The sequence below is a fragment of the Macrobrachium rosenbergii genome, chromosome 15 (assembly GCF_040412425.1).
Source record: "Macrobrachium rosenbergii isolate ZJJX-2024 chromosome 15, ASM4041242v1, whole genome shotgun sequence".
Lineage (NCBI taxonomy): Eukaryota > Metazoa > Arthropoda > Malacostraca > Decapoda > Palaemonidae > Macrobrachium > Macrobrachium rosenbergii.
In genome coordinates, this window is record NC_089755.1 from 45,882,621 (window position 1) to 45,894,979 (window position 12,359).

The 12,359-nt window shown below is 36.6% G+C and overlaps 2 protein-coding genes across 2 annotated transcripts in view; one reads left to right on the forward strand and one right to left on the reverse strand.

The window, feature by feature from the left end:
- LOC136846636 (ADAM 17-like protease) overlaps positions 1–12,359 on the forward strand; it is a 93,942-nt gene that overhangs the window by 21,287 nt on the left and 60,296 nt on the right. The gene's annotated exons all lie outside the window — the stretch shown is intronic.
- Positions 1–12,359, reverse strand: part of 7B2 (Secretogranin_V domain-containing protein 7B2) — a 47,933-nt gene that overhangs the window by 10,544 nt on the left and 25,030 nt on the right. Inside the window, exons 4-5 of the mRNA XM_067117553.1 lie at positions 10,662–10,822; positions 7,697–7,810 (exon numbers count right to left, since the gene is read on the reverse strand). Coding sequence (XP_066973654.1) covers positions 7,697–7,810; positions 10,662–10,822 — 275 coding nt within the window. The remainder of the gene's footprint in view (positions 1–7,696; positions 7,811–10,661; positions 10,823–12,359) is intronic.

A 12,359-nucleotide genomic window follows, 5' to 3' on the forward strand; every position in this document is an offset into this window, starting at 1 on the left:
GGGAAGCATAGGGAAAGGCGTCGTACTCAGGTACATTTATTTTGCCAACGTTTACGATTCATAATCGCATCCTCAAGGCTATAAATAAAGATACAAACGAACTTAAAACCAAGCACTGCATAATCCATTAAATTACACAATATTTAATCAAATTTAATGAACATCAGCATGTAGAAAGCTTGAAAATAATTATGAACAACTTAAAACAGGAAATTATACTAAACATTAAAAATATGTACAAAATATCTATAAGATTCTAAAAACAGTAAAAATATTTAAAACATTTTAAAACACTAAAAAATTTTAAGGCTATTCTGTACCTTATCCTCGCAAAGGACAGGCAGTGACTGAGAGTTTCGTAAAAACAAACAACGCACCTTAGGCAATAAACAACTGTACAGAGGAGGATTGCATATTTAAAGACGGAACTATCTTTTTATCATAATGGACTCCAGATTGTTAGGTCGTTTTCATTATGTACTTGACCTATAATTGCAAAGTCCTTATCTTCAATGTATGCTTTGCATGACCTAGAATGGTTCCTAATATTTGACTGTTCGGGATTTGATAATCTACTGCCCGTTCTAAAACTTACGCCCCTGTGAGGAATCTATTCTCACCTTGGTAGCCTCTTCGTACAACCCACATAAGTCCGTGATCACATCTCGGGCACGTATATTATAAATAACATTAGATTTTAGAAGAGGACTAAGGCGGTCTTTCATTCTGAACAGGGATCCGATCGTTAATGGATTTTTGGAACTATTTTAAGGTTTAGGGCCGGGAATTCTTTTGAATTATCGTCAGGAACTTTTTCTGAAAAGGTCATCATGTAAAGGAAGCTGGCAAACATTTTCAATTTTGGTGCTGTCAGAAACTGATGGTACCTCCATGAACCTAGCATTTAGCATTTTCCTTAGCATTTTAAACAATAGTTTGTCTGGAAAGCAGTTATTTTTAAGATACTGGGAAAGAAAGTTAATTTCCTCATTAAAAAGTAAACCAATTGAGGTATGGGAGAGGCCCTGTGGAGGAGAGTTGAGATAGTGTTGAGTTTAAAACTATAAAAACAAGAACTATAAAAATTGATACCTAACCCAGTAAAAGTCTTTTCTACAAAACCCCAGTGTAGAAGCCTTGTTCATTTCCTGGAATGAACAGGAAGCTGCTGGTTTTAAAAAAGACTTTACTGGGTTAGGTATCAATTTTTATAGTTCTTGTTTTTATAGTTTTAAACTCAACACTATCTCAACTCTCCTCCACAGGGCCTTCTCCCATACCTCTAATTGGTTTACTTTAATGAGGAAATTAACTTTCTTTCCCAGTATCTTAAAAATAACTGCTTTCCAGACAAACTATTGTTTAAAATGCTAAGGAAAAATGCTAAATGCTAGGTTCATGGAGGTACCATCAGTTTCGACAGCACCAAAATTGAAAATGTTTGCCAGCTTCCTTTTTACATGATGACCTTTTCAGGAAAAAAGTTCCTGACGATAATTCAAAAGAATTCCCGGCCCTAAACCTTAAAATAGTTCCAAAAATCCATTAACGATCGGATCCCTGTTCAGAATGAAAGACCGCCTTAGTCCTCTTCTAAAATCTAATGTTATTTATAATATACGTGCCCGAGATGTGATCACGGGACTTATGGGGTTGTACGAAGAGGCTACTCAAGGTGAGAATAGATTCACAGGGGCGTAAGTTTTAGAACGGGCAGTAGATTATCAAATCCTGAACAGTCAAATATTAGGAACCATTCTAGGTCATGCAAAGCATACATTGAAGATAAGGACTTTGCAATTATAGGTCAAGTACATAATGAAAACGACCTAACAATCTTGGAGTCCATTATGATAAAAAGATAGTTCCGTCTTTAAATATGCAATCCTCCTCTGTACAGTTGTTTATTGCCTAAGGTGCGTTGTTTGTTTTTACGAAACTCAGTCACTGCCTGTCCTTTTATGAGGATAAGGTACAGAATAGCCTTAAAATTTTTAGTGTTTTAAATGTTTTAAATATTTTTACTGTTTTTAGAATCTTATAGATATTTTGTACATATTTTTAATGTTTAGTATAATTTCCTGTTTTAAGTTGTTCATAAATTATTTTCAAGCTTTCTACATGCTGATGTTCATTAAATTTGATTAAATATTGCGTAATTTTAATGGATTATGCAGTGCTTGGTTTTAAGTTCGTTTGTATCTTTATTTATAGCCTTGAGGATGCGATTATGAATCGTTAAACGTTGGCAAAAATAAATGTACCTGAGTACGACGCCTTTCCTATGCTTCCTGAGATATATATATATATATATATATATATATATATATATATATATATATATATATATATATATATATATATATATATAATATATGATGTGTGTACATGTATGTATGTGCGTGAGATGAATATTACGTTTGTGTTTTTAATTACATAATATATATATATATATATATATATATATATATATATATAAATAATGTGTGTATGTGCGTGTGTATCAGTTAACAACATTCATTCAGCAAATATAACCAGAAAAAGCTTTACATGTCGAGAACAAAAGAACAAATAGCAAGAAGCACGACGCGAATAAAAAAAAAAAAAGAGAATTCATCTCGTGCGTCCTGCACCGAAGGCTTCCCCTAAATTGGGTCCGGTAACGGGAGCACGGGAAAATCCCCGGCTGTAACAGATAGGTCCGTTAAGCTCCGACGCCCTTTTCGGTTTGACGCTCCCTGGTCTATTACGGTCGGGCCGTGACCCACAAAACTCTTTGGGAGGTGTCGCTAGGCCCATAACCCAGTTCGTTTCGTGATGAGCTGATGGTGGGCGGTCGTGGCGCTTGGTTCTGTATTGGTTTTGGTAATGATCGTATTAAATTGATCATATGAACTGAAACGGTAACGGTTGCCATCAACTTTGGTGGGTCTCTCTCTCTTTACTTTGATGTTTAAACGATGATGACAATAATCGATTACTTGTGTTGATTGAGTTCGCGTGTGGAACAGACTTGTCATTTTTCGGAGCTGTATTTAACAATTACGGTGGATATAATGAAAAGCTATTTAACTTCTTGAAGCGATTATATATTATTACATTTTGCTCAATAATCGATTACTTGTATTGACTGCGTCCGCATGTGGAATAGACTTGTCATTTTTCGGAGCTGTTTTTAACCATTACCATGGATATAACGAAAAGCTATTTAACATCTTGAAGCGATTATATATTATTATTATTACATTTTGCTCAATAACCGACTACCTGTATTGACTGAGTTCGCATGTGGAATAGACTTGTCACTTTTTAGAGCTGCATTTAACAGTTACGATGGATATCATGCAAAGCTGTTTAACATCTTGTCGCGTTTAAATATTATTAAATTTTGCTCTGGAACTCTGTCCAAAAATTTACAATTTAAAATTTGCAGAATATAAAAATAAAAAAGGTGCGTTGCTGATGAGATTCTACAATCTTAAAGGGCCGCACATACAGAAACGTAAGCTATGACTTTAGATGATGTTAGCCCAGCAATTAGACAGTTAAAAGGCTATAGATCCCAGGGAGAAGATGGTCTGGTTAAGGGCAAGCACGTATTGATGTAGGTTGTCATCTAAAGAAATGTTTGAATCAGATATTGGGGGTCAAGAAGAGAGGAAAGACCTAACGAGTGGCTTGGTTTTATCGGCGCTTTTCAACCATCATTTGAATGGCTGTTATTGAAGTCTTATGAGTCGTGTCGTGACCAAATAATATGTGAAAATATACTGAATCTGGAACTCTGAGGGTTATTCTTTCTGACTAAATAAACCTACACAAGATGACGTTGGTAAAGTATTATATAATGAGTTTGATGGCGTGCGCTATGCTGTGGTGGAACCCGGCGCTGCCCACCATGTCTCCCCTACCTACCATGGGCGGACAAACAGGTTTGTAGGAGGAGGGTGGATGTGTTATGCCTCCCCTATCCTCCCGACCCCCTACCAACCCCGCCTCCACCCTGGACGGACAAACAGGTTTGCTGGAGGAGGGTGGATGTGTCATGTCTCCCCTACCCTCCCGATCCCCTACCTACCCCGCCCCACCCGGGGCGGACAAACAAGAAAGATCCACTCGGATTTTATTACTAGATAGAGAGATAGATAGCTGCAAGTTGAGCTGAAAGACATAAGTGTGGTACAGTGCTTGAGAGACAGGATTACTGTATCGTTAAATTCGTACTTAGCGACGTATTTCAGAATTTTTTTGAGGACTCTATAAAGGAAATGTGTGGTCTCTTGGCGTGAAAGATTCCTTTGCAGTGAAAATAACAAGTGAAAAGTTTAGTGCAAAGATTTCTTTCAGTCAGTGACTGAACTCATGAAATGGATGATGCTGCTCCGACAAATATCCTGAGTCCAAAAGAAAGAGTGGGAAAATATCAGACACAACAGATAGAACTGCGGTCCCTTCCGGGTACACACAGTGGTAACAGTGCACCTAAGGGCAATTTGAGGCTACTAACATTCCTTCAAAAGTGTCATTGAACCTATTCCAAGAAACTGTGAAACGGAGTATGTGACAGGAACTGTTTGTACCTTTTGAGAGCTTTCCAGGATTAGTTACACAAGAGTGAGAGAAAACAACAAGAGTATCAGCGAAGATAATGTTCAAATCCAATGTTTCGCACAGCCAGATAATAAACATTATGATGGAACCGCAGAGACAGATGAGCATTGATTCTGGAGGAACGAAAATGTACAAAAGAAAATGAAACGACAGAATTACATCCACGAGAAGATGGAATGGTAGACTCGGACCCTAAGAGGAATGTAGACACGTCGTCAGCAAGTAGATACACTGATGACAGATTGGTATCGAACTTTGTGGCATTTTCAAGTAGTTGATGACCCTTTAAATGATATTGACACATAACTGCCTGCTAGAATGAACCTGTCATTGCAAAAGATTATTTAGGAATGAGGAAGGATAATGGTAATGGCATGTTTTGCTGTCAAAACGATCGTGATGCGGATGCAGAGATAAGGTTCCAGGGTTGAGTGGAGCTTCCGTTACAAATCCAGTTTTTCAGTCATAATACCGAATTTACTTAGGTAGTGAGATTAGTCCTGAATGAAAGTAGACTAACGAAAAGTCAAAAGTAAAATCATAAAGGAACCAAAGAATTGGAAGCTAATTTCTTTACTACACAATGATTATCAATACATTGGTAAAATATCGGTCAGTCGTATGAAACGTGTTTCATGAAATGTGTGAGAAACAATTTTGTTCTTGTAAAATGAGATCGGTAAAACACAACAATAACTTTGCGACAGACATCATTTACAGTGTTGTGATGTTAATGAACATAATTAAGAAGGGGCAACTGCAACTAGTCCCGAGAAGGATATTAGGAATTATGTTGTGGAATAGAGTAACCAAAAGTGATAAACGTAACTGGGGCGGAACCCAGTGGTCAATATCTGAGACTGTAGATGGAATTACTATCCATTTCATGAACCGCGAGTCATCGTTTTTCTCAAATATCTTTCAAACTAATTATTTCATCGAAGTGGTACTTTGACACAGTGTACAAGACATCTCCCGCTAATCTTTGGTAATATAGTGCGTTGTGAAATGGTGTTAGTTAAGGCGTTTACTCTTGACTTTTAAAGGCAAAGTCGCATTAGTCATCAGGACTCGTCTACAGAATCAAACGTCCGCTATCCCCATAGGCAGGAAAGTGGGGGCGGAGATGGGGAGGCCAGGAAAGTCGGTTGAGGAGGGATGAGGAGGGAAGGGGAGGAGGGACGGGATGGGGGATAGTTTGGCGTGCTTGGCAGCACCAGTAAGTCAGAATAGCAGCAGCAACTAAAACCATTTGACAACGCACTATATTGCCAATTAGCAGAGTGTCTTGTACATTGTCAAAGTGCCATTTCGATCAAATAATTAATTTGAAAGATATTTGAGAAAAGCGATGGCTCGCGGTCCATGAAATGGATAGTAAATGGGTCATACTTGCACGACAGATGGAAAACTAGGACAGGAAGTGCCTGAATGGACTGACGATGGAAGATAGGGAAAGGTTAAGCTTAGAAAAACATGGAGGATAACAATGAAGAGAGAAGAAGAACAGGAAATTTGAGTTGACCTGAGAGAACTGGCACAGGACAGACAGTTGTTGTGAGAATTTATCGGAGACCTGTGCATCCTCTGGAGTGCTGCCGGAATTGACTGAGTGGCTGATTGAGTGACATAAGTACAATGGAATCCGTTGGAATTTATAGGATGCTCGTTCCACCAGCAAGAAAACTCACATGTTTGAGCAGTTAATCGTGAACTTGACAATCATTCGACTGGAGTGGGTTGCTGCGAAAGATGAAGAAGATGTGATTGGCATCCCAATCCCAAAGGACTTACTGAGAATCCTAGGAGCCATGTACCCTCTCTTTAAGAGAATAAAGGTTATACGTGGGAATTTTAAGTTGTCTTCTAATATCAAGACACACTTTCCATCAAGTAAAACAATGAATAAAAGCACTTATTTTATTTTAGCAAATTCACGAAAGTGAGGTGGAATAGCGGGAGAATGACTGGATGGATAAGAATTAAATATTGTCTCCCTGAAGTTCCAGGAATTTAATAAATAAAAACCCCTTTAGAACACTCCATTCTGGACGCATTCAGTTAAAGAGCGTGTGAAATTCATCAAGGTGAACGAAGTGGACATTTCTTTGCATCGTGTTCTACATATATGTTGAGACAGCATCAGATTATCAGGTCAGATAGCAACAACGTACATCAAGGAGTGATCAGAGGAATAACAGGTGTCCTGTAACGATCAGAACTCTTATTTCTTAAGCCAGAAAGATTAATGAGGGAAGAGGAGCATCACCATAAATTCCTCACAGCAAAAAATTACTTGTTTTGCCCTCTCGCTTAGTTGTAAATAACCTTTCCCGTGATTTCATATCGTTCATGTCTGTGTTTATATATATATATATATATATATATATATATATATATATATATATATATATATATATATATATATATATATATATAAGAGTTAACTCGTCAGTGAAGTCATTGTGGTAGTTGCTGAAGATGGATCGAATCCACAGTGACAAACCACTTGTCAATTATGATTCCCCCTTCAGTAATATCTTCGAGACAGAGAGAGGTGGTTGTCAAACGAGATTTGTAGCTCAGTGGTTTTGTATATAAAAATGTCACAGTGATGTAATAGCAGAAGATAAAATTTATGTTAAATATATATATATATATATATATATATATATATATATATATATATATATATATATATATATACATATATATATACATACATATATATATAAAGATAAAATCCACGAAGGAAAGGGAAAACTGGAGTGCTGCGAGGCCTTCTGTCGTCCTTTCCTTTGCAGTGTTCCCTTTCCTTCATGGATTTATCATTACCTATATATTCATCACATTCCATATTTTCAGTGATTCAGTTATACATGCATATATATATATATATATATATATATATATATATATATATATATATATATATATATATACATATACACTTTCACTTTGTTAAGACATCCTTCATCATTATGACATATCAAGTACAAAATGATACATTGCATCATTCCACTTATCCCCGTACCTCACGGGTACGTTTTGCATTCCAGTAAATGTGATGAGAGCAGGAACTTACCTGTGTAGCCGATGGGGCAGGGGTTGGGGGGGTTGCAGTAGGCTGGGAGGACGTCGGTGTTGGTCTTCACAGTCTCACTTCCAGGCTTTGGACGCTGTTTGGAAGGCTTTCCGTCTGGCCATTGGAAGAGAAGAAGAAGAAGATAAAATCATAGTTGGGGAAGGCGATTTAAGTAACAAGCTTAACCGGGCAGCAAATTCCTAAGATGTATGCTAGTATTGCACCAGCCCCGGTTATTTTGACATGCTCCTAGGTTAGGTTAGGTGAGGTTGCTCCAGCCCAGGTTGTTTTTCCATGCCCCTAGGTTAGGTTAGGTTAGGTTGGGTTAGACATGATAGAGGAAATTGGGTGTGGAAAACATAATGAGATTATTTCCAAGAAAATTCTATGGTTAGTTTTTAAGTTATGGCGCCCCGCTTTTTTCAGGGAAAGGTCTCGGTCCTCGGTTACATCTCGGGAAAATGCAACCGGGTGCGAATGAAAACAAGATGGAATCACTGGAAAGAAAGAATGAATAATATAATAATCAGGACAATCAGTAAATGATTAACGCAATGGGAAATGACATACAGGACAAATAGATCAAAGATGAAGTGATTAGAATGCTATGGCGAAGTGAAATAAAAGAAAAATAAGGAAAAGAACATGACTAGAAGAAAGGCAAACTAGAAACACGATGAATAAGTGAAAGATGAACTATCTGGTAGATAGTGACTACGAGTGCAATGGGGGAGAAGGACAGCCAAGAGGAGAAGGAGGAATAGAAGATATAGTAAATAACAGACAAGAAAAATAAATGTGTGATGGAATAACTGACAGATAAGAGACTAGTGCTCATTATGTGTGCAAATCTGTCCTTCACTGATTTTTGGGGCTTTACTTTGTTATTTAAAATGGGATTCGAGTCTCTCGAATCTTGCACAATCGGTTCATAGTCTTTTCAGCTTGATGTACAAGAGTGTGGACTCATGCTGAATAATGATAATAATAATAATAATAATAATAATAATAATAATAATAATAATAATAATAATAATAATAATAATAATAATAATAATAATGTAATGTGGTACTTATGTGCCATTTTCACTGTACTCCAAAGGTCATTATGAAGAACTAAATTTGCATCATAGAGTAAAATACTCTTTCAGTTCTAAGTCTCTTCGGATTTCAGAGAAACGAAAGAGAGAGAGAGAGAGAGAGAGAGAGAGAGAGAGAGAGAGAGAGAGAGAGAGAGAGAGAGAGAGAGAAGTCCGTTCAGCTAACTATATTTTGATTTAGAATGATGAAGTATCCAGTATCATTAACGGAATGATCTGGAAGACGCGAAGCGGTGAGCCCAAGGCGGAAGACTTGGCACACAAAGAAAAAGAAAAAGAAGAAGAAGACGAAAAAGCGAGCATTCCGCCATAGCGAAGGGAATTGGGATGATAGGGCTGCTGCGTCCCGAGATATAAATCCTTTTCCCCATACCGGAAAGAGAGAAGAGAGAGATCCGACGTCGCTTCAAAAATCGGATTACTCTTGCGGAAGACAGGTTTTCGGAAAGGTGAACCGAATTCTATTTACATGCGGGAGTGTGTGCCCGTGCTTGCGGGTTGGCATTTGTATGCGCGCGCACGCGTTCGGACAAGGGATATGAATGAAGAATACATTTGTTATTTCATTCATTCTTTTATGGAAGAATCGGCATCGATGAGATCGAAATCTCTTTGTTAAAGCATAAGGATTTTCATTCAGGTTGACAACTTTAACTTAAACACCCACCTCCTCTCTCTCTCTCTCTCTCTCTCTCTCTCTCTCTCTCTCTCTCTCTCTCTCTCTCTGTGTGTGTGTGCATCTGCATCGAATTTCAAATTGCCCTTCAAAACCAACCTTTCACGTTTGTCAAAACCGGCTGAATAAACATTCAGTTTGGATCCAGCCCGTGTTATGCATTCCTGTGTCGCAAGCGTGCATGCATATATGCAAACGCTGCTTATGCTTATGAGTATGAAGTCAAAGGATGCAGCCACTTCTGTGTAAGAAGCCAAAGGGGCTGGTAGTTTATATGACAATTTTTTTTGAAGATGAAATGTCCATGTAAGATAATATTAGATCAGATGGGAGTATAGAAAGTTATAAAGTTATTGCATACATAAATATTATATATATATATATATATATACATATATACACATATTTATATATATATATATATATATATATATATATATATATATATATATATATAAATATATATATATATTACTTAGGCATATTTTCTCTCATACAATTCCTTTTTGAAGTCAATGGCATTTTCTGCAGCTACCATCTTCTTATCTAGACTCTCCAATATTATACTTCTTTTTTCATTGGAAGCTTCTTAGGAATAAGGAAAATTCGTTCTGGATTCATTCTTTTTTTGATAGTCGAAGTTGCCTTTGAGAGGCGACGAAAACGGTCCGAATCGACTGAAAAAAGAAAAAGATTAAATGGAAAGAATCCTGAATGAATTTTCTCCTTATTCCTAAGAAGCTTACCTAGTAGAGAAAAAGAAGTATAGACTGATTGAGAGTCTAGATAAGAAGATAGTAGTTGCAAGAAAATGCCACTGACTCTGTAGAAATATATATATATATATATATATATATATATATATATATATATATATATATATATATATGTGTATATATATATATATATATATATATATATATATATATATATATATATATATATATATATATATATATATATATATATATATATAAAAGAGAAGAGAGAGAGAGAGAGAGAGAGATATAATATACAATACATATATATAATATGTAATATACAGTGTATATATATATATATATATATATATATATATATATATATATATATATATATATATATATATATGCAAGTTGTTTTATGTTGCGATCTTTACAGCACATAAGCTCCTTATGCTATTGACAAAATAACAATATTAAACTCTTACCGTAATTGTTGTTCATGGTGCTGAGAAGGGAGGAGTGAGAGAGGTATTCTTGATCCCTGATAGAGGGGCTTAAGGCCAGGGCATCATAATCTAGGGCCATAGGAGGCGCGGGCATCTTCTCCATGGCCCTGGGAGCCATTCCTTCGAGGGGTATGTTCTGACTGCAGTGCCAAAGAGAAGAACAGAATAATTAAGAAAGTATTGTTAGATATTTTCGAGGATTTTATTTTATTTTTTATTTTATTTATTTTTTTTTTCTTTTTGCAAATTTCAGTGAATGGGTTTTGCGTCAAATGAAAGATTAAAGAAAAGAATGTGAATAGCTTTCAGGAATTTTTTTTAATGTTTCAGGGTTTTATTCACACATATACGTACGTATGTATGTAATATATACATACTATATATATACGTGTGTGTATATATATATATATTATATATATACATATATATGTATATGTATATATTTACATATATAGTTATCAAGATGGCACAAGCTCTATATAACTGGTAAATCACAGGAAAAGATTCAAGTTAAGAAAAATATACAGAATGTTTCGTTCCTAATTTGTAACAAATCCCAGATGATTCCTCCCTTGAGCAAACAACAGTTCGTGAGAAATAGCACAAATTCCCGTTGTTCTCCCGATCCAGAATCGGTCACGGTAAACACCACACAACTGCGTTGTTCTTCCCTTCCAAAATATCTTTAGAGGAAGAATTCTGTGTTTTCACCATCGTAAATAACTTTAGATAAGTTTAGATACTCGACGCAAGACCCTTTCTTCTGCTCGTCCAGGTTCTCTATAGAAATACACAACCTAGGATATTCTTTTCTCCATTAAAAGGAAAGCTCTCCCTTGTGTGTGTGGAGAGGCCGGTGGCTCCTTAGCAGTAGGATACATTGTCTGGAGCTTTCCAGAAAGCCCATTGTCCTTTGCTGTCGTCTAATCACGTCAGGAGGAGGGCTACAGCAAACAACAAAGGAAAGCTGTAACCAAAACACAATGGCAAACTTGGAAAAATTTTCCACTTGGTTGCATTTATTGAGTCTAGCGGCAGACTACACTATGTGAAATGTCCTACCCCAATGCTTGAGACTGTGACCTGAGAGGGTGGTGCTTACCTAAGAGAGAGAGTGGGTGATAAAGAAAGAGAAGAAGGGAATTCTGATTACAGAAAGAAAGAAATCGGAGGAAAAGATCTGATTACGCAAGAACGACGGACAGGCGCTCAGACACAACGAGATAAGGAGGAGGAAGGGAGCTTCGCTAACCATATTGACAGACAGGTAGATAGATGGTTGACGGTTCTGTGAATGAGGCAACTTGATCAGTCCTTGCACAAAGCAAGCGCTTTACGTATACCTCATGATCATGTCTAGCGACGGACTTACGTCGTGTTTCGAAGAACCTTTGTGTAAGGGAATCTCTCTCTCTCTCTCTCTCTCTCTCTCTCTCTCTCTCATTTTTGCAGCGATGGTTAAGTAAGACGTAGCATACAGCTCATTCATGTTCGCTTTTTTGCTATTTTTCGCCTCTGTAGAAACTGTATTGATAATTTTGATCGCGGATATGTAAATGAAAAATGATGGTTTTAATTAACCATTTAATTAATTGATTATTAATTGAATGCACAATTTTTCAATAAATTCTCAGTTTATCAGTGATAAATTTTGTTGCTCTAACATCCTGCTTACAA